This window comes from Eutrema salsugineum, unplaced genomic scaffold, assembly GCF_000478725.1.
Source record: "Eutrema salsugineum unplaced genomic scaffold, Eutsalg1_0 scaffold_2, whole genome shotgun sequence".
Lineage (NCBI taxonomy): Eukaryota > Viridiplantae > Streptophyta > Magnoliopsida > Brassicales > Brassicaceae > Eutrema > Eutrema salsugineum.
The window spans coordinates 9,344,588-9,371,783 of NW_006256829.1; the positions used below are offsets into that span (position 1 = coordinate 9,344,588).

The following is a 27,196-nucleotide window of genomic DNA, read 5'->3' on the forward strand; positions in this document are numbered from 1 at the left end:
CCTTTTACAAATTTTTGCCAAGAACAGAGTGAAATGCTGCATTCATAGTTGTAAAATTCTCTTGATACGAAGAAAGGAAAAAATTGGGAAGAGGAGGAAAAGAAAATGTGATGATCCGAGAAAATAAAACGAACTTTGTGGTTAGACTTCCCGCTATTTCAGGTTTACACTTCGAACAACAAATGGAGAGAGGAGAGAGAGAGAGAGAGGATAAAAAAACATAAAAATGTTTAATCCAATATTAGTTCTTTCTTAATTAATTGATTGAGCTAATAATTAGATTCGTAGGAGGAAAGAAAAAAGATAAATTAAATTCGTAGACATGCAAAAATAAAAATAAAAAGAATTAATTGTGCCTTCGTATGCTAAATTTAACGTATGCTTATGGAAAACGAAAGCCAAAATAAAATCAGAAAAAAGTAAAATGCACTAACGGGTTCATCTTCCTCTTCTTCTTCTTCTTCTTCTTCTTCTTCTTCTTCTTCCCCTCCAAACGATTCTGGACAACCTTCGCTCAATATCGGCCATAACCGTATCGATAAACGGCGGATTTGACGAATTTTACGCGGCGGCGCAAATATTGACAACGTTTCAAGTGTTTCGCGTTTTTATAATTGTGTGTGATTCTTCTACATCCTTTTAAAGTCAAAAATTAACTCTGCCTATTTCACTCGATTGATCGAATATTTTGCTCTTACAACTTCGGATTAGTGTTCTCTGATTCTTCTTCTCTCATTTCAATCACCGGTGAATTTTTTAGCTAATTAAGATATGGGCCGAGACCAAAACATAGTGGGCCTAGCCCAATCTGTACTCCGTTGAGATTTGAGAGTTAAACAAAAACTCGCCGTGCTTCCTCGGTCAAAACTTTGGTCCGGTACCGGCACCGACATGTGCTGCAAGAATAACACGTGCACTGTGCAACACAACACTCGATCTCGGAGCTGTGAGTCGACGTTATTTGGGGTTTTCTTAAATTAGATTTCATTGTTATTGCTCTTGCTTCGTCGTTAGTTCCCTCGACTCTAGATTAGAACGTCCCATCTTCACCGAGCTTGATTTTGAAGGTTAATATTTTAAATTAGGGCTTTTGTTTTCTTTCCGGTGTGTAGGTGAAGCATTTTTTTTGTTCTGGGTTCTGTTTCAGAACTCAAATTAAGTTTTTATGTTTTCGTGTTTCTGAAAATTGAGCAGCTTTGGCGTTTTTTTTTTTTCTTCTTCTCTGCGTTTTAATCTGTTAAAATTGTGGGATTTGGTTCAGGAACAAAAATTTGAAGTAGAGGATTATAATTTCTATAGAAGCTATGGCACTTCGATCACTAAGCAAGAGGCTTGGGAGCAGATTTTTGAGTTACCGTTCCTCTGTTGCTTCGCTTCATTCTCATGCCACTAGTTTCGGTATCTCACACAAAAACCTACCCTTTCTCTCTTGATTTGGTTGTTTAGCATTCTTGTGGATGACTTCCAATTCAAGATCATATGTTTCATGCTAAACGAAATGCTTTTGTATTCAGATTATAATTTCTCTTCGGGTATAACAGTGTGATTTTAACTTCAATGCTTTGATTTCAGGGTTTCAAGAAGTAAAGGAAGAAGAGAAAAGCAAATTGGTTGGGAACGTTTTCACCAATGTAGCTTCGAGTTATGATATTATGAACGATGTGATGAGTGGTGGCTTGCATAGGCTATGGAAGGAAAGGTTAGAACCTGTGATGCTTTGATAACAAGTGTTATTAATTTCTCTTGTGTATAAAAATGACACTTTTGGTTGCCTTGTGATTTCAGACTCGTTGGGAAGCTGAGTCCATTTGCAGGGATGAAGCATCTTGATGTGGCCGGTGGAACAGGTTATTCGAACCAATTGATCCCTTTTTTTTTTCTTACTTTAATTTTGTAGTTGAAAATGTTCTTTACTCCTGTCATATATATTGTTGTTTATAATATGCAGGTGATGTTGCGTTTAGGATCTATGATGCTGTTTACAGTGTCAAACGAAGAGCATTGCAGAAAGTTGATGAGGCTTCACTTGAAGAAACTCAGATATACGTATGTGACCTTAATCCCAACATGTTAAACGTTGGGAAACAACGAGCTGCTGAGAGAGGTGGAACATTAAATGTTTGTTTGTTCATCATATATCTATCCTCTTTGATCCTTTTATATTGCTTCTTATGAGTGAGCTTTGGCTTCTTTTGCTATATATTTATTAGGTCTAAGAGATAACAAGTCACTCGTATGGGTCGAAGGAGATGCAGAGGCCTTGAGTTTCGATGACAATTCAATGGATGGATACACTATTGCATTTGGAATAAGGAATGTCACACATATCGAAAAGGCTCTCGCAGAGGCTTATAGGTACAAATATTCACACCTTCTTTAGTGCCTTGGTCTTGATTTTAGTTTGTCGGAAAAGTATTAGTTCGGGTGTAATTTCCTGTTTCGGTGTTTATGTATAATCCTATAAAACTCTTCACACTGTCAGGGTACTAAAACGGGGAGGAAGATTCTTGTGCCTTGAGCTCAGCCATGTAGACATTCCGGTCTTCAAAGATCTGTAAGTTTGTTTGATGATTAGATATGTTGTAGAAGTAAGTCCCTAAGTCCTTTTTTTTTTTGTTTCTTTGATAACCTCACTTTGTTTCTTGTGTTGCAGATACGATTTGTATTCTTTCCAGGTCATTCCAAACTTAGGGGAACTAATTGCCGGTGACCGGGAATCATATCAGTACTTGGTTGAGAGTGTTCGTCGGTTTCCTCCTCAGGTTCAAAATTTTAACTTTTTATCACCATTCTTTGGGATATGGTTGAACTTTTAGTTTTCCTGTATGTTCGTTATTTTGCTGCACGGTTCAGAAGGTTTGGATAAAATGGTGTAGTGATCAAATCTTTAACTTGTGGTTTCTTCAAGAACATTAGTAACAACATGCGATGATCAAATCTTTAGTTGAAGGTTGTGCTAGATTCATGTAAGAAGATAAGTTTAAAGTTTTGATAGCTAATCGATTAGATGAACACCGTGATTGAACGTGATGTTTGGTCTAGAAGACGTTTTCAAGTATAAAGCACGTTTGTAATCGCTAGATTTCATAAAATGAATGCAGGAGCGATTTGCATCGATGATCGCAGACGCAGGATTTGAGAAGGTGGAGTACGAGAACCTTGTTGGTGGAGTTGTCGCCATTCACTCTGCCCTTAAGCTCTGACCTTTTTTTTTTCTTTTCTCTTACTTCTGCATTTTCTCTGTTTCAAACCCAAACTGTAAAAGTTTAGATAGAAATAAAGCTCTGCCTAAGAGCGAATTTGCTTCATAAATGTTGGTTTCCTTCCATGGGAAATTTTGTTGATTTTTAAGTTTACAGTATAATCAAATTTAATATCCTCAGCATGTTTTAATTAATTTACAAACAAACTACTCCAAGTGTTACATAAAATGAAACTTCTAATAAGTTGCATAGTGTTAAAACCTAAATATAATAACACAAGACCAACTGAAAATATAGAGCTTTTAATGGGCTCTGTACCGGGCCTAACACATTACTCTCTTACTGGGCTCTTCATCTGACCTAGGGTTTGTAGGTTTCTTCTCTCACTGCGTCGTGAAATTGATTCATATATAAACGGAGTAAGCACTTTTTTCCCGTGAAGCTAGTCTAACACAGCTGAGAAATCTCGCCGCCGTTAGAAGAAGAAGAAGAAGAAGAAGATGGGAGTTTACACTTTCGTGTGCAAAAGCAAAGGCGGAGAATGGACCGCGAAGCAACACGAGGGTGACCTTGAAGCCTCTGCTTCTTCCACTTACGATCTCCAGCGCAAGCTTGTTCAGACTGCTCTCTCCACCGATTCATCCGGCGGCGTTACGTCTTCTTTCTCTCTCGTCTCTCCTACCTCAGCTGTTTGCCAGGTCTCTCGATTGCTTCCTCTCTGATTTGCTCAAAATTCTGTTAAATCGACGACGAGAAAGAATGTAGATTAGCTAGATCTGTTACCGTTTTGCTTGATCATTTGTGATAAATTGTTTAGTGTACATTGCTTTGTGGCTTCATTGTATACTTAGATCTAATTGTCGTTTCCTATAATCAATTTCTAATTGTTGTCTAGTCTTTGAGCATCTATTCAGTTGTAACAATACAAGAAATCAATTTCAATTTAGTGATGCTAGTTTAATTTTCTTGAAACGCATGATGTACACATCTCACTGTTGAAATGCGTGTATTGGATTATGTTGTATTAATAGAAAATGAAATGGAGCAGGTGATCATCGGTGGTGCTGTTGGAGGAGGATTTGCTGCCGGAGGAGGTGCAGCAGCTGGAGGAGGCGGTGGTGCAGGTGAGGCCGCCGCAGCCACTAAGGAGGAAGAGAAGAAGAAGGAAGAATCTGAAGAGGAAGAAGGAGACTTTGGATTTGACCTCTTTGGTTAAGAGACGAACAAAATCCTCTTTTGAAGCTTTTAGTTTGTTGTTTTCCATTTTTCTTTTTTCTTCTTTTTGAGATTGAACTTTTTATGTTAAGAGACTATATGTAACGTCAGAAATATATGTTGGTTTCTGGTTTCAACCCGAGTAATGCAATGCAACCGCGTTATGCAATGCAAACATATTTGGTCTTATACAATCCATAATTTCGTGTTGGTCAATTTGTTTATGATCTTATTCGCCATTATTATTGGAAATGGAAAGGAGATTCAAGATATCGAGAAAAATGGAGGGAGAACTAATGAAAAGATACATTTGGCAATACCAAGAAGTTAAGTTGATCAAATTGAGGAACAGATTATCACATAACCAAATTATTGATTGTGTTCTGTTATTTGTAGTTTGATAAGAAATAAACTAACCAAACAGGCATACCACAAAACTAGTACAAGAAGAGAAATCAACCAGCTTCCTTATCGACATATATCTAAATCAACCAGCTTCACCTCTATATGTTGTTTCAGACAGTTAACGCAGAATCAACAAGTTGAAGTGCATAGTTCTAGATTAAACTTATCACGCATTTCAACAGTTTAGGTACTTTAAAAAAATTACTAGGAGAGGGAGAGTAGTTTTTCTTGCATACAGCTCTGGATATTCCAGATAATTTGGCTAGTAAAAAAATATTAATTTAAAAGTTGAAAACAAAAAGAGAGGAGAAGGCTAACGCAAAATACAAGATGCATCCGAGCATTGAGTTGACACACAAAAAAGTCGAAACAGTAGAATGGTTCAATATTTTCTTTTTCATGACAAAACTTTTTTTGAGAAAACGCTGTATATTAGCGTTTCAAAATCATAAAGAATATCAGAAACGCGACTTGCGTTTTCTTGCGGTGTACTTGGAATCATGAGGAACATCGTTTCCTTTTCTTCTACTCTGCTCTTTCTTCCTCAAAACCCATTCCCTTCCTTTGCCTTTCTTGTTCGTTCTCTGCTTTTTCCTCGGCCTATTCCTATCTGATACACCCACCTTTACGCAAACAAAACCGAGAATGGTAAACAAGACTTCGTTAGAGTAACTAATAAGACGGTAATGAGACTTCGATATTTACCATTCCGTTCTCCTCGTCTTCGCTATCATCATCCTCAGAGCAACTCTCTTTATACCCTTCGTTAATACTGGTTGGCACAGAACCACATGTGAGGACCAAGAACTCCTTTCTTTTCTTAGTACTGCAGTTTAAAGAAACACCTGACGTGTTAACGTGTGTTTCCGCCATTACCAAGAAACCAAAAAACCAAAGATAGCTTTCCCCAAGAAGGTACCTGTGCGGGTAGTCAACGACAAGTCCACCACCAAATCCAGCTTGTAAGGCCTGGCGAAGAATCAGTTCACGCTGAGCAATATTCTCAGGGTACACTTGGAAAACTGCTCTTGCTCCTCTTGATAAGCATCGGTATAGTGACCCAAAGAAAGCCCTTTAAGAAATTGAGAGGTCAAAGATCAATTTTCTACCACACTATCTTATTGATTCAAGCTAAAGTAAAATGATTAACACATACTTTAGCCTCAAACGAGGTTCATGCGATGACTTGTCTGCATTGCATAACCACTGAAATCAGGAGAAAAAAAAAACAAAAGGAAGAACTGGTTAAACAATAAACATAAACTATGGTCAACGTAGTATATACTACAAAAAAAATCATATCACTTGGATGAGAAAGAGAATTATCAGGTAGTTTGAGAAGTAAGACCTGAACAGCTGATATACTGATGGCTCCGTCTATAACTCCTGCACGAAGACCTAATCCCTGACACATGAAAAGCGATTGCTAATATGTCAACATTCATTCTCCCAAAGTATATAACAATTACGAAAAATCCAAGAACGATGAAAAGTGAAAGCATATACATATACCTGCCCCATGTCACCAAGTAAAAGATCACCCTCAACTTCTCGTTCCACAGCAACGTCTACATTGTTATCAATAGATAAAATTGGGCTTAGAGATCTACAAGAGACAATGAATGAAAAGAAGAATCCTTTTTAAAGAAAGGATAGCTATCAAACTAATAATTAACTTACTAAGCATTGATGCTGAAATGTCAAGACCAATCCATTGGTGCCCGTTTTCAGAGAGTGTTTCCCCACTCAGGCCAGACCCACAACCTGAACCAAATTAGAGATTAGCCATTCTCCACTTTTTGTAACAAAGCTAAACCGATAAGTTTGTGCGCTAAGCAACAAGATACTAGGGTTCAAATTATCGAATTTATCTAAAAGACGAAATCTTGGGATATGACTACATTCATTGACTATCGAGAAAACCAGCTACCCGGATTTAGATACAAAATTCCAACTAAACATGTCGAAGTATATGCACTGTTACTACACAAACTTTGGTTATATTCTCCAGACGAATTGAAGAAACAATTTTCCAATAAAATGAAACCTGCAACAACTTGTAGTCTTGTACTAAACCATTCTAGGAAACAAGCAGAACAATTCACTCTTTATACGTAAGCAATTGACGTTTCTCGGAATTATTAGTTAATCAAAGTGGTTTTACCAATGTCGAGCAAGAATCTAGGAACTCCATCATCGGGCAAAGCAAGGAGCTCCAAAGCTCTCTCTGACAACCTCGCCTACAACCATAAATGTTTAAGCAGAGGAATTGAATATAAGAGAACACAATTCAGGAGAAACAGAGAGATATATCTTCGGAGAAAAATATTAAAAAAAAAACCTGAATTTCCACGATACGGGATGAAGAAGTATACTTCCGAGCCTCGGATTCGTCATAAAATATCTCCGGCGGCGCGAGCAACTCAGGCCGACTTGACATTATAAGTTTTGGTGGGGGGAAGAGAAAGAGAGAGAGGAAGAAGAAACAACTATCGAACGGCGTCGAAGCTTTTTAGGGTTTATGGGGAGAAAAAAATACAAACTTGTTTTTTTGTTGGGTATGTGCAGAATCAGCTTGATGATAGTCGTGGTCGGACCGTTTTCAAACCAACTAGATCAGTGTGGTTTTCAGACTTCCCGGTTAAGTTCGATTACTCCAATTTCGGAATTTCCCTTACGGGCCTAAGCTTAAAAGTGTAATTGGGCCTTAATAGAAAGAGGCCCAATTTTGTCTAATCTCCAATTTTGTTTTATGGCTTTAACTGACAAAAGTTATATTTCTTTTATATTTGGGCATAAGTTCAATTATTTGTATAGTTTCAGAATAATGTAAGCTTACTTGCTTACAAAATGTAAAATTTTAGAGATTCGAAAATAACGTTTCTCGTTTGTTTTCATTCGTCAATATAATGTTGTTTGTTTAAATTTGATGACTTATTTGCAACTGCTTGAATAGACAGTGGATTAACATTTTCCCACTAAAATTGGTTAAACTAACTTGTTTTCTGCCGGTAACAAACTAAAAAATTTCAACTTTGATTAGATTGTTCACCAGAAACAAAAAAGAATGAACCATATTAAAATAATATTAGAGTGGATCTGTACATAGGATCTGCTAGTATAAAAAGAGGCCTTTGAATGAACAATAATTTATCTCTATTTTCTTCTGATTCCACCATCTCTGGAGAAATTATGTCCGGTGGTGTTTGTTTACTTTATATTATACGAGAAAGATAATTAAAGAGTTTCATTTCTCATCCAAATAAATAAAAAAAGAAAAAGCCTAAACATTGGTTGATTTCTTTTCTTTATTTCAAAGCGAAGAGAGAGAAAACAAATCGAGGATCTGAATCGTCTTCGATAAACAAATACTTGTATGTTCTTCAATCTTTACTCTTGACGCACAGATTTATATACATTTATTATCTCACTCTCGTTCGTTAAATATTTCTCTCTCTCTTAAGTCTTGACTTGTCGTCATGATGTTTTTTTGTAGCCCTAGATCTTTAAAGCTAAGATCATCAAGCTTTCATTTTTGAGATCTGGGTTGGGACAAAGATTCTATTTTTGTCCACCCGTTTTTATTCCATTTCGAATTCAGCTCGAATTTTTACAGGTACTGTAATAACTCTAAGTTTGCTTCGCTGATAAATGCTTTGGTCCAGTGTCAGTGTGTCTTTCCTCTTTCTTTACAATTTCTGTATAATCGTATCCAATAAGTCTGAAAATTAATTCTACTTTGTGTATAGCTTTCGATTTTGGCATTTGTGTGGAGGCTTCCTTAATTGCGTCTTACGTGCGGTGAGAAGTGAGAATCTCTTTGTTTTACTCCTTTTTCAGTCACACGAACAACGTGCATTTGCTCCGGTTCCTTTTTCTTAAATTCCGTATAATTGTTACACCAAACGTGTGGGACTTCGAATTAAATTCATGTTCTAGTTGCTTGTTTAGAGAGCTGTGTTAAGATTGGGCTTAAACATTACTTGCTTTAATCTGTATTCAAAACAATTGTGTATTACTTATTCCATTTCTTTGCTCATTGGTCAGGTTTTGCTCAATGTAAAGAAGTTAAAGATTCAATCTTTTTTTTTCCGAGCTTCAATGGGTGAATCACAGAACCTGCACTTGCCTCTGCGAAACCGGTCTTCTCTAAAGAAGCCCTTACTGATTGTTCTATTAGTCTGCATCACAAGTGTGCTCTTGGTCTGCACTTACATGTATCCACAACAAAACAGTAAGAGCTCTTCTTGTGAGGGTTTATCTAGCAGAGGCTGTGAAGCGTCACTCTCGGGATGGCTCCCTGTTCATGTGAGGAAATACACGGACGAAGAAGTCGCAGCTCGAGTTGTGATCAAAGACATACTGAGAACTCCTCCTGCTCTAACTGCCAAATCCAAAATAGCTTTCATGTTTCTGACTCCTGGTACTTTGCCATTCGAGAAGCTCTGGGATAAATTTTTCGAGGTTTACAATAAGTTCTGAAACATTCTTGATTTCTTTGATTTTTGCCGGGGTGTGGTTTTGACTGTTTTGTTCCATATTGTGAAGGGTCAAGAAGGGAGATTCTCAATTTACATCCATCCATCAAGGTTACGACCAGTTCACATCAGCCGTCACTTTTCAGACCGTGAAATTTACAGCGATCAGGTCACGTGGGGAAGGATTTCTATGGTTGATGCTGAGAGGAGGCTTCTTGCAAACGCTCTTGAAGATCCTGACAACCAACATTTTGTTCTTCTTTCAGAGAGGTGAGCAATCAACTTATTGAATTTGCACCAAAAACATGACTTTGTTATCCCGGCTACATTCTCTTTACAGCTCTGTTTTAACTTTGCAGCTGCATACCGTTGCATACGTTTGACTACACTTATAGATATTTGGTTCACGGAAATGTTAGCTATATCGACAGGTAATAAATTATCCTCAGACACCTTAACTATCTCTCTACCAGTAAAGTTGACTTCTCTCCATTTATCTCTCTCAAGTTTTGAGGATCGTGGTCCTCACGGGACTGGTAGACACATGGATCACATGTTACCTGAAATCCCCAGGCAAGATTTCAGAAAGGGTGCACAGGTGAAAATACTCTTTAACTTAATCCCTCGAGTTGTGTATTGTTTCTGTTTGGTCTTGGAAATGTCGAAAAATGTACAGATTCTGCGATGAAAGATATTCTTTAATTCCGACTAAATATGTCCTTTGATGCAGTGGTTCACAATGAAGCGTCAACACGCTTTGATAGTGATGGCTGATAATCTCTACTACTCGAAATTCCGCGAGTATTGCAGAGTAAGTCCAGATTTCCTTTGTATCACAGTTTTCATTTTGCCTAACTGTTTATGACTGAGTTCTGTAGTTCGAAGTCACCAAGCTTAGGATTTACATTTATCTTAAGCTGATCTCTTGCTAATGAAATCGCAAGTCCTCAGATCAAAAACTCGAGAAAAGTTTTCAGTTTTGTCATACTCTGATCATAATTTATAAAACTTCTCGCAAAATTTTCAGCCAGGGGTAGAAGCAAATAAGAACTGCATCGCAGATGAACATTACCTGCCTACATTCTTCCATGTGAGTAGGCCAAATAAAAAAACTCTCTCTTTCTCTGTCTCCTTCTCTTATACAACTTTGATTCTAGTCCCTTTATGACATGTTTCTTCTTCTTCTTCAAAGATGCTTGATCCTGGAGGAATCTCGAACTGGTCAGTCACATATGTTGATTGGTCTGAGCGTAGATGGCATCCAAAGACATACAGAGCTCGTGATGTCTCACTCAAGTTCTTGAAAAATATCACGGTAATGTCGCAACAACACTCCTTTCAACACATCAATCATCTTTCAACACTTGAGAAAGTATCCAAATTCTCTATCTCCATTCTTTCGTTTCTTCGTTTTTTTCTTTAATATATACTTTCCCTCCTTGGTTTCTTGCAGACCGACGACATGAGTGTACACGTAACAAGCGTTGGCAAGGTACATTACTCGTTTACTGCATTCAAAAGCACTGAAAATGTGAAATGTATTTCTTCATTTATCTTTTGTGTTTTCTTTTTCTTAGCGTGGAGAAGAGCTGCATTGGCCTTGTACATGGAACGGAATTAGACGACCATGTTATCTATTCGCAAGGAAGTTTCACTCAGATTCTGTTAACAAGCTGGTCAGACTCTTCCCAAACTACACGAGCACAGTGGTCTGAGAGAGACAGATAAAGCCAGACACAAATTCTTGAAACAGAACCATACGATTCTTGGGACCGGAATGAAACGCTTCTTCCAGATTATATCGAGATTGGATCGAATTGGATAGCTGATTACTGTACATTTTCTAAAGAATCTGAAAAATGCTTTCTTTCTGGGATTTAGTGTCTCTTTGATGGGACAGGTTACTCTGTTTTTCTTTAGTATAACAGAAAAAGTTAGAAGCAGAGATTTTTGGTTAAGGAGAAATGGTTATTGCCATAGTAGCCATGGTTCGGTTAGTGTGAACCGGTTTATGTTGTTGTAGTTTGAGCCATTAGTAGTTGTGTTTAGCACGAATACGTGTTCTGTGCCATATAATACAAATATTCGGTTTTTTAAAACTCCACATGAGAAAGTGGACGGAAAATTTGGCTTTTTCCAACCTAAACTTTGAAAATATGTTAAATTCATTTCCGAATTTGTATTGGTGCTTAAACATACTTCAAGTTTGTAATTAATTGATTTTCATACCCAAACTTTTAACTTTGTGCTAAAACATACATTGATCAAACGGTGTTAGAGGAACCGTCAAGTCTTGTCTACGTGACCGATATGTCAGAACGATGTCGTCTTAAGTTTTCAAAATATAAGTTGTTTGTACGCTCAAAACAACATCGTTTTTGACTTGGGACTAAACTACACTTTTTTTTTCTTAATTGCTTCTCTCTTTTCTTCAACATTCGAGTCTCACACACGATTTTGGGGCTTTCTTCACATAGGTGGTTATAGATTTTTTATTTCTTCTGGGTTGGTTTCGTGAACCTCTCCTCCAACATATATGGTATTGTTGTCTTCTGAAATTTCGAACTTGAAACATTGCAACAGAGAGGTTCATGAACCCAGAAGAAATATGTTGGAATTATGGATCTAGAAATGCTATTAAGCAGAGGTTTGTTGTATACAAATCCAAATCGGAGACTGCAGGAAACTAAAAAGCTAACTAAAGCAAAAGGAGAGAAAAAAACATAAATTTTATATACAGAGAGTGGGCACGAAAAGAGATAGAAATTGCAAATTGCTATGTACAAAACAAGAAGATAGCTTAAGATGAGGATGTTGACCGAGGAATAGGAGCGTAAGGAACAAGATGAAGCACTTTGTTTTAAAGTTTTTACCAGTTTCTGTAGCAACTGACATCTTTCCTTTCTCTGTTCTGTTCCTTTTTCAATATCTTTTATCGCAGATCTCCTTTTGTTTTCTTTCTTCTACATCGGTTATCCCTCTGTGAAGTTGCAATAGCGAAGAAAACAAATCAGGCAGACAAGAACAAGATCCGATATGCGGAAAGAATAACAAGACAACTTATAAATAAGGATCCTAAACAATCCCAAAGCGCCTGCGAAATGACAATCTGTCCACTGGAGAAGGAAGATGAAGAGATGAGCCGCTGGGCTGTAAGACAATCTCATCTACACGCAAACAGCATCATACTCCTCTGGATACTCAGATGCCCTTCAAAACCAGATCTCATTTTCAAGCTCTACGTTTTGTTCTTTTTTATTTTTAGCAATTTTCGTTGAGCAAACAACTGTCGTTTGTGTCTTTTTTTTTTTTTAGCAATTGCTTATGTGGACGCTATGTATACAGATTTGACGAAATGTTTGACAGCATTTCGATGAAAATTGTTTTAAGCACAAAAAACAAAGATTAAGGATAAAATTCAAATTAGAATGAAGATTATAGAGGAAATTCAAATTATAATATAGATTAAATATGTTTAAATACCATGCATAAGTTTTGGGATAGATTTAACATTCTCAAAAAGTTGAGGTAGAAAAAAACCAATTTTCCGAAAATGGATCATGGATCCCTGAATTCAACTGGTCATTTTTATTGTAAATAATTAAAATAATATATTTTCTATAAAATAACATTCGTTTGTTTAAAATACCGCATGACAAAGTGGACCATGGACTTTGTCATTATCCCTGAATTCAACTGATCATTTCTATTGTAATGTAAATAATAAAAATCAAAATTTGACCCAAAAAAAAAAAATCAAAATAATATAGGAGTATTCTCTTTACCAAGCTATAATATTGCAGTAAAAATAATATATCTCTTTACCAAACCTATAATATATTGCAAAACTGATGAAAAAATGTGTACTGTGTATATAAAAACAAGAGCTGTGCTTCATCATCACTTACAAACGTGAAAAGTGTAGTAATATGGGTGTGATTTGGGTTCTATCACTTCTCTTCCTCATCTCTATCCTTCTCGCCGCCGTGAAACACACTAAACGGTGGTTGCGGCAACCACCGTCTCCTCCAGGCTTACCGATCATCGGCAACTTGCACCAGCTCGGAGAATTACCACATCAGTCTCTGTGGAGACTCTCGAAGAAGTATGGTCCTGTGATGTTACTGAAACTAGGAAGAGTTTCAACAGTTGTAGTTTCTTCCCCTCAAACAGCAAAACAAGTTCTTAGAGATCATGATCTCCATTGTTGTAGCCGTCCAAGCGTTGAAGGTACACGTAACACTAGTTCTTAGAGATCATAATCTTTACAATTCTTTTTTTGTTGACCTCTGATTCTCTAACACTAGTTCTTGTTTTCAGCCACAAGAAAGTTTTCTTACAACTATCTAGACATTGCTTTCTCTCCATATGATGATTATTGGAAAGAAAAAAGGAAACTATGTGTTAGAGAACTCTTTAGTACTAAACGAGTTAATTCGATTCAACCCATCAAGGAGATGGAGATGAAGAAACTGATTGATTCAATCACTGAATCTGCTTTTGAGAAAACTCCGGTTAACTTAAGCGAGAGGTTTATTTCTTTGAATGCTAACGTGGTTTGCAAGGCATCATTTGGTGTGAGTTTTCAAGGAACAGTACTCAACAATGAAAAGTTCCTAGATTTAGTCCACGAAACATTCGAGGTCTTAAAGAGCTTCTCTGCTTCAGAGTTTTTCCCGTATATCGGTTGGATCTTCGACTGGTTCACGGGTTTACACGAGCGGAGAGATAGGTGCGTGCGAGATTTCGATGCGTTCTATGAACAAATGATTGATCTACATCTACAGAAAAACAGAGAAGAAAGAAGCGAAGATGATTTTGTTGACTTGCTCTTAAGGTTGGAAAAGGAAGAAGCTGTTCTTGGCTATGGCAAACTCACAAGAAACCATATCAAAGCTATCTTGATGGTAAGTATAGCACTAGGTTATATCTCTTAAACCGTTAAATTATTTTGAAAGATTTATGAAATTTCATCTCAAAACCAATTAGCAATTGGTTGAGATCGTTTATATACCTTATATAAACGTAAGTCTTTTCATTAAACAATATTGAAAAGCTCTTGATGGTAGGTCCTAAGACAAAACTCATAATCAGTTTCTTGTGTTATCTACAAATCAGAATTTTTTTGTTTGTTTCAGTGTAGATTTCTAGCAGTTGATATTATTTATCTTTTATCTGTAGAACGTTCTTCTTGGAGGAATCAATAGTTCTGCAATAACCATGACATGGGCAATGTCGGAACTCACAAGAAACCCGCGAGTGATGAAGAAAGTTCAATCAGAAATCAGAGACCAAATAGGGAAAAAGAACAAAACAAGAATCGTAAGCTTAGATGAGACAGATCAACTAAAATACCTGAAAATGGTGATCAAAGAAACATGGCGGTTACATCCTGTATCACCTCTTCTAGTGCCAAGAGAAGTAATATCTGAATTCAAGGTCAACGGCTACACGATTCAACCAAAGACAAGGGTTCATGTCAACACATGGGCTATTGGCCGCGATCCCGAGGTGTGGAAAGACCCAGAAGAGTTTTTACCAGAGAGGTTTATGGATTGTGACATTGATGCAAAAGGGCAACACTTTGAGTTGTTACCGTTTGGAAGTGGTCGTAGGATTTGTCCAGCAATGTACATGGGGACAGCAACGGTTGACTTTGGTCTTGCGAATCTCTTGTATCATTTTGATTGGAAGTTACCAGAAGGTTTGGATGTTGAAGATATTGACATGGATGAAACTTCTGGACTCACTTCCCATAAGAAACATGATCTTCTACTTGTTCCTGTGAAATCTTTAGCTCTTTGATCTTTGAACCAAGTTTCTATGTAAACTATGAAATAAAGTGTAACACTAAACTTAGACTCAACCACATGTGTAAAACATTCAACCACATAGTGAAATAAAGTTGTGAAGCCTTATAGTGGCTCAGCGAGTAGCTTTTATGAACCAGTAAACTTGTTGGTAAACCAAGTAATCCATTGGTTAACCGAAAATAATCAGAACCAGACCGGTCCAGTTTTTAAAGCGATTCGCAAGCTTTCTGTGATCTTTCTTTGTCATGGCGATTCTGAAAATGACGATATAGCTTAAACTTAGAGAGAAAGGAGCATCCTTTTGCGAGTTTTGATGAAGTTTAATCCTCGTACTTCTTCAGGACTCTTTTCTCTCCAGTCGCTCCTTAAAAGCGGCTTCTCTCCCACCTTAAACTCCATCGACAGATTTCTTCGATATCTTTACCGTCGCCAGAAGTTTAATTGCATTCTTCACTTCTACTCTCAGCTAGATTCGGAGAAGCTCCAGGTTAATAACCGGATTTACTCCATCGTTTCATGGGCATTTCTCAATTTGAACAGATACGAGGAAGCAGAGAAGTTTATCAACACCCAGATTTCGAAAGCCTCGATTTTCCCCAGGACGCACATGTTGGATTCTCTAATTCATGGATTCAGCGTCACACGAGCTGATCCCGATAAGGCCCTTTCGGTTCTCCGGGATTGCTTAAGGAATCACGGTGCGTTTCCCTCCTCCTTGACGTTCTGTTCACTGATTTATCGGTTCGTTGCGAAAGGAGAGATGGACAAAGCTATCGAGGTTTTAGAGATGATGACGAACAAAATAGTAAACTACCCATTTGATAATTTCGTTTCTAGTGCTGTGATTTCTGGGTTTTGTAAGATTGGTAAACCGGAACTTGCGCTAGGGTTTTTCGAGACTGCTGTGGAATCAGGAGCTTTAGTGCCAAATCTTGTAACTTATACTACGATTGTGAGCGCTCTTTGTCAATTGGGTAAGGTTGATGAAGTTAGGGATTTGGTTAGGAGACTGGAAGATGAAGGATTTGAATTGGATTGCGTTTTCTACAGTAATTGGATTCATGGGTACCTTAAGGGAGGTGCGTTAATGGATGCACTTATGCAGGAAAGGAAAATCGTGGAGAAGGGAATAAACCGAGATACTGTGAGCTATTCGATACTAATAGATGGATTGTCGAAGGAAGGAAACATTGAAACAGCGTTGGGGTTATTGGGGAAGATGATAAAGGAGGGAATAGAACCGAGTTTGATCACTTTTACTGCTATTATGAGAGGACTCTGCAAAAAGGGTAAACTAGAAGAGGCATTTGCTGTGTTCGATAGAGTTCTAAGTATGGGAATCGAAGTGGATGAGTTTGTGTATGTGACTTTGATCGATGGAATTTGTAGGAAAGGATATTTGAGTCAAGCTTTCTCTATGTTGGGAGATATGGAGCAGAGAGGGATTAAACCAAGCATCCTTACTTATAACACTGTGATTAATGGACTGTGCAGGGCAGGGAAAGTGTCGGAAGCGGATGACATTTCGAAAGGGGTTTTGGGAGATGTCGTTACTTATAGTACATTGTTAGATAGTTATATCAAGGAAGAGAATATTGATGCTGTTTTAGAAATTAGGCGTAGGTTTGTAGAAGCTCAAATCCCTATGGACTTGGTTATGTGCAACATTCTCCTGAAAGCATTTATATTGGTTGGTGCTTATGGAGAAGCTGATGTACTCTACAGGGCGATGCCAGAAATGGATCTGACTCCAAACACAGTCACGTATTTAACGATGATTGAGTGCTGCTGCAAAACGGGTCATATCGAAGAGGCACTTGAGATGTTTGATGAGTTGAGGAAAAGCTCGGTTTCCTCAGCTGTATGTTATAATCGCATTATTGGTGCACTCTGCAAGAAAGGGATGGTGGAAACAGCCACGGAAGTTATTATCGAGCTGTTGGAAAAAGGTTTGTACTTGGACATCCATACATCTCGTACCTTGTTGCGTTCAATTCATGCTAGCGGAGGTGAAAAAGGAATACTCGGTTTGGTTTATAGGCTCGAGCAGTTAGATTCGAACATCTGTAATGCGATGTTCAACGATGCTATATTGCTTTTATGCAAGAGAGGTTCTTTCGACGCTGCGATTGAGGTTTATATGGTTATAAGGAGGAAGGTTTTAACTGTTACATCTCCTTCTAGATTTCTAAAAGCACTAGTGGACAATCTCAGAGCGTTGGATGCTTATTCACTTGTTGTAAATGCTGGTGATAGTACTCTGCCTTCCCTGGATGTTGCAGACTACACAATCATCGTCGATGGTCTCTGCAAGGAAGGATTTCTTATAAAGGCCTTAGATTTGTGCACTTTTGCTAAACAGAGAGGCATCACTCTTAATATCATCACATATAATTCACTCATAAATGGACTTTGCCAGCAAGGTTGCCTTGTAGAAGCTCTTCGTCTATTTGATTCGCTAGAGAACATTGGTTTGGTCCCGTCTGAGGTCAGTTATGGAATATTGATTGACAGTTTATGCAAGGAAGGGTTGTTTCTTGATGCTGAGAAATTTTTGGACACGATGGTAACTAAGGGACTTGTACCAAACATTCTCATTTATAATTCGATGATTGACGGGTATTGCAAGCTCGGGAGGACAGAGGACGCCATGAGAATTTTATCTTGTAAAATGGTAGGAATGGTAACACCAGATGCATTCACAGTCAGTTCTTTGATAAAAGGTTACTGTAAAAAAGGTGACATGGAAGAAGCTCTCAGAGTGTTTGCTGAGTTCAAAAGTAAAAACATCTCAGCCGATTTCTTGGCTTTTCTGTATCTGATCAAAGGCCTCTGCACGAAAGGGAGAATGGAAGAAGCAAGGAGTGTCCTGAGAGAAATGCTTGTTTCAGATCCTGTCGTTGAACTGATCAACAGACTTGATGCAGAATTAGTTGAATCTGAATCGATCAGAGGCTTCCTCGTCGAGCTCTGTGAACAAGGAAGGGTCCCTCAGGCTGTTAAAATCCTAGATGAGATAAGTTCCACGTTCTATCTGTCTGGTAAAAACTCTGGTTCTCGTCAAAGGTTGAAGTTCTTGAATGATGTTAACGAAAAAGAGGTAAAGAAGGAAGGCTATGTTCATGATTTTCACAGCCTTCACTCAACCGTTAGCTCACTCTGCTCCAGTGGGAAGCTGAAGCAAGCTAATGAGTTTGTTATGTCTGTGCTCTCTTGTATGCCTAGATAGGTCAGTATTATTTACTTGACTGGTCAAACCACCAAAAGCCAAAGTGAAATCTTCTGAGTGGTTCGAGCAGACTATCTGCAACTGAATAGCTATAAGGTTGGATTATCGATGTGGTTAGACATTTTGTCGGTTCATTCATCGAAATGAAACAAATTTTGGCCGTTGATTAAGAGCTTCTCTGTAAGATAAACTGGTAAGTAAAAAATCTCGTTGCTTGTGTTTCGGGAGCTTGAGAATCTCTTACAACTTTGTGTTAATTAGTACTTCTCATGAGTTCTTACTTCTTGTAGGACCCCTAGAGAGAATTAGCTGTGAATCAGAGAGGAACAATGATAGGCGCTCGAGGAACCGTTGGCTGTAGAGGAACACAGTCCCAGTCCTTACCAGCTCGAACCACAGAGAAATGCTTTGGAATCCATGATTGTCCAGAAACCTCTCTTTGCCTCAAAGACTCCCTCTGTTTCTCCTCCACTTCTCTCTTGCCTTGTCTTGCTTTCTCCCACTCCTTCCTCATAATTCCGTTACTCACCTCACTCCACACCATCGCCGACTCGCTCTCACTCACCTCCTGCAGACCATAAATAACCGAATTGTGAAGATCGATGGAAAATTGTAATTTCCCTGGAAAGTTTTTCAAACAGTAACCTGCAGGTTCTTGACAATGGGAGTTTTGAGCTTGTCAATGTTTTCACTTGCTTTGTATATAACTTCAAGCTCTCCAGTCTTCAGATTTTTCGCGGTAACGGTTCTGTAAACATTATGTTAAAATGTAAACTATGTTCTGTAACTGCAATAAAATTTGAAAAATGTATTTTTTATTTGGTTACCTGTCCCATTGTCCAAAGATATCATAGAGTCGTTTCCCGGAAGAAGATTCAAAGATCTTGCCTTTAATGGATCTCTTGTTGTTCCCTGTGAATCTACTCAAAAATGAATCAGAGAGTAATTGCAATTCGGCTTCGAGTCCAGTCTCCAGGCACTTTATCACGACCTTTCCAGCCCAATGAGCTCCTGTCGCCGGCAGAAATGTCATCACAAGCTTTGGATGATTCATTTCATAAGTCTCTCTCTGGTTTAGAAGTTTCACCACTCTTTTACCCTTCACCTCAACGTCCACATAACCACCTTCAATTTAGAAATGAAGAATCTCAATTTAACACAGAAGCACATTTTTCACTTTTTCCATAGAATTACTTTAGCAAAATCAAATGTGACAAAAGAGAAAAGTGTTAAAAGACTAAAAAGATATAAATTTGATTCATACCCAAAAAAAAGAGATAAATTTGTTACGTGTGTAAGTAAACATACCACGAAATTTAGGTGTAAAGTATTGACAGAACATTACGTCTATGTTTTCTTTGTCGTGAGTTGCATGAAGAGCAGACACTGGTGGATGATGCGATATCTGAATCAAAATAGAATCAAAATAAAATCAAAACACTTAATTTGATATACTTTGTAAATTTCGTACGTAAAACATTTTTTTGACGATATGTAGTAAAAGAAAAAGACTTGCTTGCTCGACGAGAACGTTGACGTGACCGTTGGACACGTGGTGAGTTTCGCCGACGACAGGGTTGTATGGAGCCATGCCAAAGATCAATGGCCGGAGAGTTGAGATGTTCCACGTCACCATCGATTTGAGCCGTTCGATTGGTTGGTCACGACGACCACACTCTCCGAGTAAATCCTGACCGTTGAAACTATAAACCATCTCGCCGTAGCATTGGAGCTGTGATCTCGGTAGGTTCAGTTGAGGTGGAAGCTTCACAGTAAATAAATATTCTTATTTTAATTTAATATAGAAGAGTAATTTTTTTGGGAAAAGGGAAATTAAAACTTCGGAAATAGCAAAGAAAAACAAAAAAGAAGAAGAAAAAGAATTCGTCCGGTTAGGATCAAATGTGTGTAACAAAAAATAGTCTTTTGTAGTTGAAATTTAGAGCCAAAAAGGGTAAATACTAAATATAGTAGATCTTCAAGGATTCTCAATATACATTACTTCACTTTTATCACCGAAAAAGCGACAAAAAAATAGAAAAAAGAATCGATGACCCCAAAAGAAAATTTGCGTACCTGAAAGTTAGTGAGATCGGATCCTGGCCGAACGTTTTTGAAAAGGCTTAGGATCCGTTGGATGAGACTGGAAGTTGTGTGTTCAGAATCTTTCTCATCTTCCAACGAGAAAGGCTTCGCCAACACAACGGGCTTTCTCATTGCTTCTCCTTCTTCTGCCTTTGCACACAAAACAACCCAATGAAGCATTACTGTATATACACATATACAGTGGATAAATCATATAAAATATTATAACATAACGAGAATTAATGTCTAACACATACCATAAGAGTGACAATAAGCGATTTTTATGTGTTTCTTTTTACGTTGTTGATCCTGAAGATTATTTGAAGCAATATAAGCGCAGAGAGAATCGAACCCTAATGATGATAGAAAAAGAAGAAGCAAAAAGGTATGTTAAATGTTAAATTTAGCCAGTGGGGGCTATTGATAGAACAATATTTCCATAGAGATTCGCCTAATAATTAAAAAAAAAAAAAAAGGAAAAGAGATTCACCTAATATAAGGCAAAAATCTTTGAAAAGGAAGGTTGCAAGGAAAACGCATGGACTAGCCTAATGTGCGTACATATAAATAAATGAACAGTTAATTCCCTTTTTTTGTTAATGGCGATGTTCTTGTGAAATATATATTTTTATTTATCTTAAAGTAACATGAAAAATTAACGATACATAACATTATTACAATTTATACCCAACATTAAAATAATAAAATAACCTTATTACTTACCAAGAATGAAATTTTTACAATACAATGATGATAATTAAAAAGAAATGATTAATATGTATATTTTATTTAGCTCATTTATATAGAAAGAAAAACGATAAAAGTGGTTTTTAGGTGAGCACAAAGCGAAGTAGCGAACTATTCTTTGGCCTTTTACTCTAAGATTGTGCCAAAAGAAAAATAGTTGCTCGTAAAGGATATAATACTAGACAAGTTCAAAGATGCAATATCTGTCGACAGAAGAAAACGCCAGATAGTGATATATTTGAACGAATTTATAAGATAATCAAATTCTCACAGACAGTTGTCACAGTTCTATACGCTAAAACATTTTCTAAGCAATTTGTTCCCCCCAAATATATATGCTTAATAGCAAAATTCTGATGGAATATAATACGTAAAGTGCATGTATGATCGGATCTGATAATTTTCATTTTTTAGAAGACAAAGTTGTATTTCAAAAACGTTTTCTTATATACTTTTCGTGTTTAACAAAAAGTGTTATTTTAATATTTTTAATTCAAAAAGATCAAGATAAAAATTTTTTTTTATACTCCTAAACTATCTATGTAATTACTATGATCTTTTTCAATTTATTTTAGTGTGATTTGAGCATTCATTCAACTCTTAGACTACTTCTGAGTTGAGTCAAAAGTCATTAATAATAATTAATACAATTCGCATCGACAAAAATCCCTCAACTCTTAGACTACTCTTTTAGTGGCTTCTGAGTTGGAGTATCATTTTTTTTTTTTTGAAATACTTAATCATTTTCATTTAAAGTTATCGAAGAAATGTTTTCATTTAATATATCTAGACGGTGTTCGGATCTAGGCTCTAAATCCCCTCAACCCCGGACCTGCCTTTGTTAATACGGCATAAAACATTTTTTTCATTAAAAATCGAACTAGCACTATATAGGACCAACCTCTGCATTTAATCACTAGCTAACCCACTTTATCTGGTGCTAGAATATATAATCATGTTTGACACTCTTTGTAAAAAGGAGGAAGTATATATATATATATGAATGTTCCAAATTAAAAATATCATTCCAAAATTTTCATTCCCAAATCCATAGACAGAGAAAGAAAAACCCATATACGTATATGTCAAGGGAACATTCAATAATTCGAGCACTGAATACTGTTATTGGGAAGATGCAGTAGTTGTTTGACCAAAGCTATCAGTCATTAATAGGCAGATCCATGCATGTGTTGGCATTTTCTCTGTATGATTGTATCATTACTCATTAGTATGATCCATCGAACTGATCACGGGTAACATAATTTTTAAGACTGTTAGGGAATGGCCCGCGCGCAAAGGATTCATGCATTTTTTTTTTTTCCTTTCTTTCACCATGCATGCAATTTTTATTTTATTTTTCTGTTGAGCAAATATTATTATGGAGTAATACATTAATATATCTATTGCTATATTATATGTAAATACAAAGTCCTATCTTATGTCCTCAATCTGGTAAGAAAAGATTGACATAAGATAGGAAACCTTGTTGAGCAAATATTTTCCTATCTTATGTCCTCGACCTGGGGTCAACGATCCAAGCGTTTACTTATCTGTAAACGATTAGAAAACCTTGCGAAGAAGCCAGATGGTTTGCTTCTTGTTGGTTATTTTATGTACATACAACTTTTATGTTACTAATGTGCATATGAAGTATGAAGTCACAGAGATGCCCTTCTTCCATTACCATTCTAATTTTACTTATCGATTCATGCAAATCGCAGAACTTAGGAACATTCTCAGACGTCAGAAAGAGTTTCTTTCTTTCTTTTGAAGAAAAAGATAAATTTAGTATCACAAGAGTTCTTAAAACAGTCAATGGTAGCTCAAAGAAGCCATTGATACACTCAAAACCTTCAAATACGCACCGACCTTCAAGTTACTTCATTTCGGATCAGAAGTACGAACCCCCTGGCGCTTGAAGAACTCTCTGAATCCATAGGGGCTCATATCATAATTGTACTGCCAAAAGAAAACAAACAAGAAGAAGAAACCGATCTTTAGAGACTGCAATAGATGAAAACGTGTGTATTTTCGCATTGTTTCAACAAGAAGACAGACTTTTGTTAACAAAAATGTAACAGGAAAAGACAATGTGTGATGCCTCAACCAACTTACAGGTACAACTTTCACAGAATACCGGGTGATATTTGGATCTTGTACCTTCCCTTCATTACCCGCCTGCATAAGAAAGATTTTCGTTTTACAAGATAAACCAAATGACCATGAATGGGTTAAACAGGGTTAGATATTGGAGACACAAGAAAAAGAACCATACTTGTTGTGGGCTATGGAATATTTCAATGAAAGGATATTCGCTTTTCTGGCGGGTAATGCAGAACCCAGGATACTTGGGGCACTCAACCTGAAAACAATCCAAACACAACAGTCACTTAACGTTTTTTAGGAAGTTTCCATCTATCTTTTACATTCTTCTATATTATTGTATAGGAAACTCACACGCATGAATTTTATGTTGGGATAGAACTCAGCAGCAGCTTCCTCAAGCATCCGATCAAGATGTTGTGTGTAGTTACTTCTGTTTTAAAGAATGAGACGCATGTGAGTTGGAATAATAGCAAAGGAGCGTATTTTGAGGGTTTTTTGAGGATAGTTGAAGTTACCTTATGGTGAATGCGACAACCACAGGATAGCCCTGGTGAAGGAGTTGGACAAACTCTCTTTCTGATGTAAAATGGATAACACGCGATGGCCCGAGATCCTTAGGGTAACCACTGTAATACCTTCATTTCAGCAGGGGAAAACAAAAAAGAAACTCATCTTCATAATTGGCTGTGTCTATGGTATCACAAGTTATAGAATTAGATTAAACAAATTCAAAACTCATTACTTGCAAGTCGAGCGCAGCTGGAGAAGCATTCTATCGAGAAATGATGTATCTCCCATCTGAACACAGCACAATGTATCAGACTCAACTTTGCTAATCAGGTGAAAACAGACCAATACTCAAGAAGATAACCTGTCAATCCTCCAATTACCAAAGCCAATGCAAAGATCAAAGATCCATCAGTATAATTTAGCTAATCCAGTTAATTATGTGCCGCAAATAGCTCTCCTGGATTTTTGTAAAATACATTTTTTATTTCTTTCAGGCATTTCATCGAACAACATTGGGACATTCAACATCATGTGGAAATCTATGGAAATCACTCAGGTGCTATCCAAAATCGTAGTCAAACTTTCAGTTAAAACGCATAAAGAATATAAATTTCGCCCATTAAAATAAGAACCCAGAATATAGTAAAAGGAATGTATGATATGTATCTCGCATCCTAATCACGAGTGGCTGATCTTATGAAAGAAGAGAAATTGATGGTCGCTTTCTTCTATCTATCTGAGCGAACGAAAATTCCAATTAACACGCAGAGACTTTGATGCAAAAGATCTAGACGAGAAATAAAACCTGAAGGCTGTTCGCCGCTTCTCCCGATTTGCTTTCACTGCTGGAAGCTTCGAACTAGAATCGTTGGTTACAAATCGAAACTGCAGATGAAGCCAAGTATGTATTCTGGGTTCCTCTAGCTTGACGTTAACCGTGGGAAGGAAGTGGCAAAATCTGCAAAGTCAGAGTTTTTGGAAACTCTGTTTCGCTTCAGAGTCTTAAATCCTTCTCCTCCGGGTTGTTTTGGGTTTCCTTTTGGGTTTCAGTTGTTATTTCTTTTTTGTGTTTTGTTTTTTTAAATAAAGATTTTAATCTTTAGCTCTTTGTTTTCTTATAGGCTTAAATTCTGTTTATGTTTTAACCTTTAGATTCTGAATTAAATTACACAAACAGCTACTAAATGATACTAACAATATGTAAGATTCGATGAAGAATGTTGAAATATTGTAAATCAGATTCGAATCACGAAAGGAATACTTTTTTTTTTCGGATGAATGTTAAATTTTATTCGAAAAAAAAACGTTTTCTACATCGATGATGCGAGCGTTTTAATCAAAAGAAAGCTACAGAGTTAAAAAAAACAAAATTTTGTGATCTCGATTAGAGTATTTGAAACTACTCAGTGTCGTGAGTTTGAGGCGAACCACAGCTGAATGCCATCCGCGTATTTGGTGTCTCCCTGGGAGCGAATGGAGCTTAGACTATTTCTGATCCCCTTATCAATATCCTTCACTATTCTGGTCCAATCTGAAGAAGGCGAACCATGCCTGCAACAGTTTCTCTCCCTCTATATTGCATGAATTGTCTGCTGGAACAGGTAACGAGTGATAAACCCCTTAACCAGATGCTGCTGACGCCGAGAGATTAGAGTGACTAGAGTCGTCCAATCTGTGGTGAACTCTTGTTGCATAATTCCTTTAGCTACAGTTGTCCATATCCGCATCGAAAAAGGACAGGAGAAGAATAAATGGTCTCGCGACTCCAATGTAGCTTGACAAAGAGCGCACGACACTGAAATATTTGGGTTCCATTGCTGCATTCGATCACCTGTTGAAAGTCTATTGTGCAGAGCCAGCCAAGCCATGAACCCGAACTTCGGAGAATGATGCTTGAACCAGATCCCTTCAGCCCAAGGGACTTTCGATGAACTTATAAGCTGGTCCCGAGTTGCTTTTGCACTGAAAATCGTTTTAAACGAATCCGCCTTCGATTTCCATAGGAATGTGTCATCCTGTGTCTGTTGATATCTCCTCCGTAATGCCTCTAATTCATCCTCAACTTCATTCAATTTCTGAACTCGATGCCTTCGTCTTCGATGCGATAGTATTGCGTCCTCAACTGTTGCCGTGTGGGGAATTCCCAAGTCGACACAGCCTCGGACTCCAAACAAATTTAATAGATTCCCAAGCGACGACCAATTGTCGTACCAGAACAAGGCCGATCTACCATTACCAACTCGCACTCTTAGAAATGCCTCTGCGAGGTGCCTAATGTGCAGTATTTGCTTCCACATCCATGATCCCGTAGATTGGGTAGTAGGAGGTGGAGTAAGCCACACCGAACCATCTCTCATTAGATTTACTTCTGTCCATCGAACCCATAATGATTGCTTTGTAGTGACTATCCTCCAAAACAATTTCAGAATACAAACATCATTTGCAACAGCTAGATTCTTCAGGCCCAGCCCTCCATCCTGCTTCGATTTGCACACTTCCGACCAAGCTATCTTGGCTTTCCTTGGTTTTAAGTCCGGTCCTGACCACAGGAAAGCAGAGCTCAAACTATCGATTTTATCCAAACATCCTTTTGGTAATCGGAAAGCTTGCATCCAAAAGTTCACAAGACTGGCGATGACTGACGAAACCAGTTGAAGGCGACCGGCGAATGAAAGCTGTCTTGCTGTCCATGAATTAAAATGAGTCCTGATCATATCTATTAGAGGAGCGTAATCAAGAGATCTCATCTTTTTTGTAAGCAGAGGCAACCCCAAGTATCTAACTGGAAGCTCACCTTGCTCAAATCTGTATCTTTGACCGAGAGTTTGACGATCAGCTTCAGAAACACCAGCAAGAAAAGCTGTAGATTTCTCCATACTTATTTGCAGTCCTAACATCTTTGCAAAGTCCTCGAAAACCCCTACGATTCCTTCCATTGAGGACAACTTCCCATCCGAAAAAATCATTATATCATCCGCAAAACATAGATGAGTAAGCTTGAAAATAGAACACTTTGGGTGAAAACCAAACTTTCTTTCCACAGCAGCCTTATCCAACATATGAGAAAGAACATTCATGCAAATCACATACAGATATGGCGGTAAGGAACAGCCTTGTCGCAGACCCCTCGAGCTATTGAAATATCCAGCTAGTTCCCCATTCACCTGAACAGAAAAAGAAGCTGACGAGACGCACAATCGAATCCAGTGAATAAATCCTTGCGGAAGATTCATTGCTTCAAGAACTGTTAGAAGAAAGCTCCACTCAACCGAATCGAACGCCTTTGAGATATCAATTTTCAAGGCACAGCGTGAGGAAACAGATTTTTTGTGATATCCGGCAACAAGTTCCGATGCAAGTAACAGGTTTTCCAATAACAGACGGTCTTTAACAAATATACTTTTT

The 27,196-nt window shown here is 37.5% G+C and overlaps 8 protein-coding genes across 14 annotated transcripts; 5 read left to right on the plus strand and 3 right to left on the minus strand.

Annotated features, from left to right (window-relative positions):
- The first annotated feature begins 849 nt into the window (after window positions 1-849).
- LOC18017103 (2-methoxy-6-polyprenyl-1,4-benzoquinol methylase, mitochondrial) lies at window positions 850-3,373 on the plus strand. Of its 3 annotated transcripts, none has more exons than XM_006401156.2 (9): window positions 850-946; window positions 1,262-1,398; window positions 1,573-1,699; window positions 1,786-1,847; window positions 1,949-2,104; window positions 2,211-2,355; window positions 2,483-2,554; window positions 2,654-2,762; window positions 3,102-3,373. In XM_006401156.2, the coding sequence occupies exons 2-9, from the start codon at window positions 1,305-1,307 to the stop codon at window positions 3,201-3,203; spliced, it is 867 nt and encodes a 288-aa protein (XP_006401219.1). In that variant the 5' UTR covers window positions 850-946; window positions 1,262-1,304; the 3' UTR covers window positions 3,204-3,373. The 3 variants fall into 3 exon arrangements, with proteins under 3 accessions (XP_006401219.1, XP_024011961.1, XP_006401218.1); XM_006401155.2 differs by having other exon boundaries at window positions 934-1,067; XM_024156193.1 differs by lacking the exon at window positions 1,262-1,398 and having other exon boundaries at window positions 878-946.
- Window positions 3,374-3,600: 227 nt separating this feature from the next.
- On the plus strand, window positions 3,601-4,607 carry LOC18019372 (60S acidic ribosomal protein P3-2). The gene is made up of 2 exons (XM_006401157.2): window positions 3,601-3,901; window positions 4,252-4,607. Exons 1-2 carry the CDS (start codon window positions 3,704-3,706, stop codon window positions 4,417-4,419), a joined length of 366 nt encoding a protein of 121 aa, XP_006401220.1. The 5' UTR covers window positions 3,601-3,703; the 3' UTR covers window positions 4,420-4,607.
- A 434-nt stretch (window positions 4,608-5,041) lies between these two features.
- On the minus strand, window positions 5,042-7,352 carry LOC18019373 (18S rRNA (guanine-N(7))-methyltransferase RID2). Its single transcript, XM_006401158.2, has 9 exons — window positions 7,165-7,352; window positions 6,988-7,063; window positions 6,504-6,587; window positions 6,336-6,391; window positions 6,172-6,228; window positions 5,980-6,029; window positions 5,743-5,895; window positions 5,529-5,649; window positions 5,042-5,446 (listed from the first exon to the last, which is right to left on the minus strand). Exons 1-9 carry the CDS (start codon window positions 7,261-7,263, stop codon window positions 5,282-5,284), a joined length of 861 nt encoding a protein of 286 aa, XP_006401221.1. The 5' UTR covers window positions 7,264-7,352; the 3' UTR covers window positions 5,042-5,281.
- A 637-nt stretch (window positions 7,353-7,989) lies between these two features.
- On the plus strand, window positions 7,990-11,396 carry LOC18019374. Of its 3 annotated transcripts, none has more exons than XM_024156079.1 (12): window positions 7,990-8,197; window positions 8,320-8,439; window positions 8,573-8,631; window positions 8,871-9,287; window positions 9,372-9,571; window positions 9,661-9,732; window positions 9,809-9,899; window positions 10,032-10,112; window positions 10,329-10,391; window positions 10,494-10,616; window positions 10,755-10,793; window positions 10,879-11,396. In XM_024156079.1, the coding sequence occupies exons 4-12, from the start codon at window positions 8,925-8,927 to the stop codon at window positions 11,014-11,016; spliced, it is 1,170 nt and encodes a 389-aa protein (XP_024011847.1). In that variant the 5' UTR covers window positions 7,990-8,197; window positions 8,320-8,439; window positions 8,573-8,631; window positions 8,871-8,924; the 3' UTR covers window positions 11,017-11,396. The 3 variants fall into 3 exon arrangements, with proteins under 3 accessions (XP_024011847.1, XP_024011848.1, XP_006401222.1); XM_024156080.1 differs by having other exon boundaries at window positions 8,573-8,624; XM_006401159.2 differs by lacking the exon at window positions 8,573-8,631.
- A 1,834-nt stretch (window positions 11,397-13,230) lies between these two features.
- LOC18019375 (cytochrome P450 71B10) lies at window positions 13,231-15,106 on the plus strand. Its single transcript, XM_006401160.1, has 3 exons — window positions 13,231-13,531; window positions 13,622-14,208; window positions 14,483-15,106. The coding sequence occupies exons 1-3, from the start codon at window positions 13,231-13,233 to the stop codon at window positions 15,104-15,106; spliced, it is 1,512 nt and encodes a 503-aa protein (XP_006401223.1).
- A 263-nt stretch (window positions 15,107-15,369) lies between these two features.
- LOC18019376 (pentatricopeptide repeat-containing protein At5g57250, mitochondrial) lies at window positions 15,370-19,125 on the plus strand. The gene is made up of 2 exons (XM_006401161.2): window positions 15,370-18,536; window positions 18,634-19,125. Exon 1 carries the CDS (start codon window positions 15,428-15,430, stop codon window positions 18,341-18,343), a length of 2,916 nt encoding a protein of 971 aa, XP_006401224.1. The 5' UTR covers window positions 15,370-15,427; the 3' UTR covers window positions 18,344-18,536; window positions 18,634-19,125.
- On the minus strand, window positions 18,639-20,572 carry LOC18019377 (oxysterol-binding protein-related protein 4C). Its single transcript, XM_006401162.2, has 6 exons — window positions 20,420-20,572; window positions 19,860-20,108; window positions 19,652-19,748; window positions 19,171-19,468; window positions 18,989-19,091; window positions 18,639-18,911 (listed from the first exon to the last, which is right to left on the minus strand). Exons 1-6 carry the CDS (start codon window positions 20,558-20,560, stop codon window positions 18,660-18,662), a joined length of 1,140 nt encoding a protein of 379 aa, XP_006401225.1. The 5' UTR covers window positions 20,561-20,572; the 3' UTR covers window positions 18,639-18,659.
- Window positions 20,573-22,920: 2,348 nt separating this feature from the next.
- LOC18019378 lies at window positions 22,921-24,846 on the minus strand. Of its 3 annotated transcripts, XM_024156419.1 has the most exons (8): window positions 24,597-24,836; window positions 24,153-24,161; window positions 24,024-24,079; window positions 23,797-23,916; window positions 23,633-23,711; window positions 23,451-23,537; window positions 23,291-23,353; window positions 22,921-23,134 (listed from the first exon to the last, which is right to left on the minus strand). In XM_024156419.1, exons 3-8 carry the CDS (start codon window positions 24,077-24,079, stop codon window positions 23,057-23,059), a joined length of 483 nt encoding a protein of 160 aa, XP_024012187.1. In that variant the 5' UTR covers window positions 24,153-24,161; window positions 24,597-24,836; the 3' UTR covers window positions 22,921-23,056. The 3 variants fall into 3 exon arrangements, with proteins under 3 accessions (XP_024012187.1, XP_006401226.1, XP_024012186.1); XM_006401163.2 differs by lacking the exon at window positions 24,153-24,161 and having other exon boundaries at window positions 24,597-24,846; XM_024156418.1 differs by lacking the exon at window positions 24,153-24,161 and having other exon boundaries at window positions 24,024-24,152; window positions 24,597-24,846.
- Window positions 24,847-27,196: the final 2,350 nt, after the last annotated feature.